The sequence below is a fragment of the Triticum aestivum genome, chromosome 7D (assembly GCF_018294505.1).
Source record: "Triticum aestivum cultivar Chinese Spring chromosome 7D, IWGSC CS RefSeq v2.1, whole genome shotgun sequence".
Lineage (NCBI taxonomy): Eukaryota > Viridiplantae > Streptophyta > Magnoliopsida > Poales > Poaceae > Triticum > Triticum aestivum.
The window spans coordinates 635997235-636003164 of NC_057814.1; the positions used below are offsets into that span (position 1 = coordinate 635997235).

General features: G+C 42.5%; 1 protein-coding gene across 1 annotated transcript in view; it reads right to left on the bottom strand.

Moving 5' to 3' along the window:
- Positions 1–2944: 2944 nt before the first annotated feature.
- LOC123163788 (mixed-linked glucan synthase 2-like) overlaps positions 2945–5930 on the bottom strand; it is a 4872-nt gene continuing 1886 nt past the window's right edge. Inside the window, exon 3 of the mRNA XM_044581169.1 lies at positions 2945–4555. Coding sequence (XP_044437104.1) covers positions 2945–4555 — 1611 coding nt within the window. The remainder of the gene's footprint in view (positions 4556–5930) is intronic.

Sequence of the window (5930 nt, forward strand, 5' to 3'; positions counted from 1 at the left end):
TTCTATCATATCTCTACTCAGCGTTGTTTTCTTCCCAGGGTAAAGAGAAATTACTAACACTGTACCATTTTAATTTCCATCTGCCATTATGTGGCTAGATCATTTTGTCAACAAAAAATAAATAATTGGGTCTTTTACATTTGTGTCCCTAACTCGAACCCACTTCTCAGATTTACCCCTAATTTCGAAGTGTGCTCAAATTTGCCCTTGTGCCATTAGGTGCCCTTATAGAAATGTCCTTTCGTGCCGTTACCGTCCGGTCAAAGGTCTTTGACCGTCTACGGGGCGTTTGCTGGACATGGTTCAAATATAAACAAAGATTAATCATTCTGGTAGTTTGCTTTACTTGAAAGTGGGTAACAGAGCTCCAGCAACAACAATAAGAATAAAACCAATCATAGTCACCAGAGCAAAAGAGTACCAATTCCTTTTCTCCCAACCTAACTAAAAGAATCCTTTTCTCCCAACACATTTTTTTCCTTTTCTCTTTCTTTTTGAAGAAAGTACCATTTCTTTTTGTCTCAAAGCACTGAACTGAAAAGAGCATGATAAGCACCTAGATCTAAATTATTCATCTAGTTACAAATGAAAATCGGATGCAAGAGACAAATCAATAATTTTGGAAGGTACTCTTTTGACATACTTAGTTAAGCAATGGATCTTTCATCTAAAGCTACCAAAAAAATTGGATAATGGAGCTCCCTGAAGAATATCCATGAAAAAGACTCATAAACTAATCCAGACTAGTAAGAATGTTATATCATATTACAGATTCCACTTGTTATTTTGATAGAAATTAGGTAAGTACATAAGATAATTGTATCACATACTTTTGAGCATTTTGCCCTCTATGAACTGCATTTGATAACCATACATGATCAAAGAACACATAACTATTATGCAAATAAACCTACTGCTAATATTTTTCTTACCAGAAAGTGTCGGGGCCTAGACTGTATGAAGTCATGTATTTGGATTCTTGCCAACTCCTTCGTATGGATTTGCAAAATTGCCACTTTCCATATTGCCTCCGCAATACCACTGTGTAGATCGTTGATATCCTTGATTACTATGCCATTCACAACTTTTTTATTGATTTTCATTTTATTTTAACGTTAGAAGGCCGGTAAAACCGTGAAAAGACCAAACTGCCTCTACATCTATTAGGTTGTAGCTGGCTCGACTGAGCCACTCTCCAAGAACACTCGGGCTGTTAACTAAGCATGGCTAGTCATGAAAGCAAGTGTAAATTTGATCCCAAATGATAAGTGCTACACGTGTGGGATGAAGCACTCCGGCCCTTATCAGGATCCAATTTGATTGGCTTGTCTTCATATATCCTCAAGAATATTTCAACATGATGAAAGTACCCGTTGTAGCTTCTTTTTTTAGACTAAATTGATTTCCCATACATTAAGAGACATGGATACCATGCTGAAGATGCATAACAGCAGTTTGGACTAAGTTTGTACCCTCTGTAGCTTCTCCCTACTACTACATGCACTGAAAAAAGACGAAATCAGCTTTGAATAAAACTATCAGTATCACCTCAAGTTCAGTCAGCTGCGGAGCTGTATGAGTCGTACAACCAAGGCAAGTTGGGAGGAGCCATGGCCCATGGAGAGGTGGACGCGAGCTGGCAGGAGGCATCGAGATGTGGGAGATGCGGCCACGACCTGGCAACCGGCGCCGCATGCGGTACTGCTCTTATCAATTCAGGGATTGTTCTATTCGGAAATATATTCAGGGAAGTTGGAGAATTACCGGGAGTCAATGGTTCGCGTGCTCCATCCTCGACCAAATAGACAACTCCGGTGACTAGACACACAAGATGGTCGGATGCGCTGCTGGGACCGCTAGCGTGGTGGCAGTCCGGTGGCCTCTGTAGTCCGCACAACATAGGCTGCATTCTCACTTCCGCACCCAAAAGACCGGCTTCCGGGGAAAGCCAAGGGCCAGAGCTGCTAGACCTAGGGGAGGGCGTAGGGCCTGGATCATCCACCATCAAGTGGGGCAGGGCAGGCGCGTAATTTTGCCGATCTTCCATGGAGCCCTCGGTTAGGAAGAAGAATAGATCGGAGGAGAGATGCAGATGAGATGTGTAGACGAAAACGATGCGTCTCAGCATTTTTTAGGACTCTCTTTTTTTGAGATGTTTTTTAGGACTCTTCGGTTGGGAAGGGAAACCGATGCGTCCTACATACCGATTAATAACTTGGAAAAACTGAACGACTGAGAAAAGAATGCAGAGTTCTAAAAAAATGCTGACGTGGAAAGGCTGCATGTTGAGAGAATTAGGTGTAGTGAGAATCAACTATTTCTGTATTATAGATTAGACACAGAGAATCAGGAGTAGCACACAATGACCAGTTATCATGCTATGTAGAATTGATCACATATGCACTCTAACACGAGTGCAGCGTTTGTTTGCTCGAGCTCTATGGAGCACTTGCTTTTCAAAAAAAATCAGAACTATTTTTCAAAGTTTTAAAAAATCTGAAAAATATCTACACGGTCATATGAATGTAGTATACATGTGTGTACAATTTAAGTGGTGAAATACGTTAACAAGCGAGCTACGGAAGAAAAAAAAAGGCAAAATCGGTGATTTTCTACAATGAATATTACATACACAGGTTCACTGTTTCCAAAGTCATGATTTTGTCATTTTTGTGCAGCTGACTTGTTAACTTATTTCAACGAAAATGCCATCAGAGAGGTAAATGCCATGTTAGATCAAAGAGAAATGCCACCGATTTTTGCAATATGTAAATCATATGATAATGTGGATTCTTTTTTCCATATTTTTTCAAACTTGAAATACGAATTGTGATTTATTGTTTCCAACAAAGAACAGGCTCCGAGCACTAAAATGCATTCCTCAAATACTCAAATTATTGCACTACAATGCAAATAAAATAAAAGATGGGTCATACGTACGTGTCTACCCAGATGGCCTGGTTAGGAACGACATCCTGTGACCATCCTGCTGGAGTGTGACATACAAGAGGCCGACGGTGCCAATGGCCATGACCAACATGACCAACAGTATGCCTGGTCTCTTCCCCCATTGCCCCATGATGCCGAGTGCAAACGGGTAGAGGAGCACGAGGGTACCCACGTTGAACACCATCCCGAGCACCGCGTGCCACGCCTGGTCCGTGAAAAAGCCCCATGTCGCTGCCTTGCCTATCGCCGCCCCGACGGCTGTGACGTTCACGATGAGCACCGCCACGGTCGGGATCAGCAACGGCACCCACCGCACAGTGTACAGGTCGGCGAACTTCTCGTCGGAGCAGGCCTCCGTCTGCTTGGACGTGAGCCTGAAGTATATCCCCTTCCCCCTGATGAGCTTCAGCGCCATGTACAGCACCGCCGTCGGGTACACGCCCGTCGCCGCGATCATGTAGAACTGCTCGTTGCGCCACCAGTCTTGCAGCGTGATCCCCGCCCATTTCACCTCGAACATGCCGATCACGTGCATCATCGCTATGACAACGACGAGGTACATGATGAACGTGCCGAACGGCCTCTGGATGTAGTACGACTGCTCGGAGAAGAGCCACATCACCGGGAAGAAGCTGTATGCCAGGATGAACATCGTGGCGATTGGGTAGATTGACATGTTGAGGTAAGCGATGCGCTGCAGAGGGTTGAGCCGGCGGCTGGCGATGAGAGCGTTGCTGTGGGAGAAAAACACCTCGAGGGAGCCGCCCGACCACCGGAGCACCTGGTAGAGGCGCTCTGTGAGGTTGATCGGTGCCGTTCCGCGGAACGCGGCTGGCTCCATGGAGCAATACATGGAACGCCACCCTTGTCGGTGGATGCGGAATCCGGTCACCACATCCTCCGTCGCGATGTTGTACACCCACCCAACGTCTCTCCCCCATGAACTACCGTCCTCATAAGTGCATGTCATCAGGGTGGCTATGTCATTGCTAAGCCCCTCGTCGACCAACACCGGGGTGATAGACCGCTCTTGGATTGCGCCATCCGGTATTGAGTTCAGGAATGGCGTTGAGTTACCCAACTCAGCGGCCTTACCTACCAGCTTGATGTTCTCCGCTCTATAGCATGGTGGCTCCATGCCATAGAGTGCGACACGACGGAACATGGTACCGGTGCCGAGGTAGGTAGGTCCTTGGAGGCCGTTGAGCGAGAGCATGGTGCCGTCGAAGAAGACACGATTGTGGTTGGAGTAGCGATCTGTCGGGTCGACATCGTCGAAGCGTTGTGGGAACTGGACGAAGGCCGTGTTCTGACCATCACGAGGGTCGAGCATGAAGCACATAGGGGCGCGGAGAGCTTGCGAGTTGTTGATGTAGTGGTCGCAGTCAAAGTTGATGACGAAGGGCGCATTGGAGAGTAACGCGGAGACGCGGAGCATCACGTTCATGGCGCCTGCCTTCTTTTGGTTATCATAACCGGGATGCTTCTCTCGGGAAATGTATACGAGCATGGGGAGTCTTGTGTCAACGTTGCTTAAGTCAATTGGATTGTTGGTTCTCGCCGAAGATCCAAGTTGTGGTTTACAACTTGGATGGTCTAGCATGACCTGTCAAAGGAACATAGTAGTTTCAACAATTTTGTTCATCAAATAAATTTGAGAAAATTGCTAGCTGACGGTCTACGGAATATCTATTTTATATGCTAAGGACACAATACAACAACAAAAATAGAGAGGTGCGCAATAAATATTCTTTTAAATATTCTTCTTACTGTCTTATGAGATGTAGACAATTAGTGCTATCGACGATTTATAAAATTCTTGTGATTGCAAAAAATATGATGGAGTAACGATTAGCACCAACATAAGCATCGACGGAGGAGTACATAAATAGGCATCAATTACATGATTCGAACGCTTCAGGATATGCTTGTGATCTATTTATTTTTTATAGAGAATGGACCCAAATGTATATGCAAGCAACAATCGTGCAAGAAGGACAAATTTGGAACATATATAATCGAACTAATCTATATAGCCAATCACAAAATGGCTAAGGGACATATAGATGTAGACATATACTAGAGCATACGACAACTAATCTAGCGTGTGCAAGGACTGCGTGTTAATTTCGTTGGTGTATCTGCAACTCAACGGACGACTGTATAAACAGATTACCGAGAAAAGATAAATCTACATCATTATATTTATTTTAAATTATTATTTTATTTGTTAGCAACATAAACCATATGCTCATATAGAAACTAAATAACAATGTTACGCCTTTAGAGATGTATCGGTGCAGAAAAATGTTGTCTAATATGCAATGGAATGGTAAATCAGAGTAAAAGAATATCTACATAACATAAAAATAATACTTAACAATTTCGCAAGATTAAAAGATAATGCTCTGGCACTAATGAGGGACACCTTGCTTGTTACAAGAAAGCAAAATATTAGGTCATTAATCTGATGGATGATCTCCTTATTAGTAAATCGCAACAATTAGAACTATAAAACCATCTATAAACAGATCGTATGCATCTGATCAACATAACTGTACCTAAAGATATCATAAGTGTTAGATATTCATGCTTTACTTAAACATATCATAACTCGTTAGAGTCATAGTTGTCCCTAAACATACCTATATGTATTTCATATGTTAAATATGCATGATTTTACCTAAATATATCGAGTCATTTGGATATTTATACTTGTACCTAAACATATCTTAACCAGCAGGCATTCATAACTATTGCTAGATAAATCAAAATCTATTGATCTTCAGAGATGGACCAAAACAGATCACACATGAAAACTATTTCATATGTTTTCTATATTTCTTAGCAATATAATCATATTATCATATTTATATTAAAATAACCGAAGTTACACCTTGGAAATGTATACAAGTATAAAACATCATGCATTTGCAATGGAGGTAAATGAGAAGAAAACGATGCATGTATGAGATAAAAAT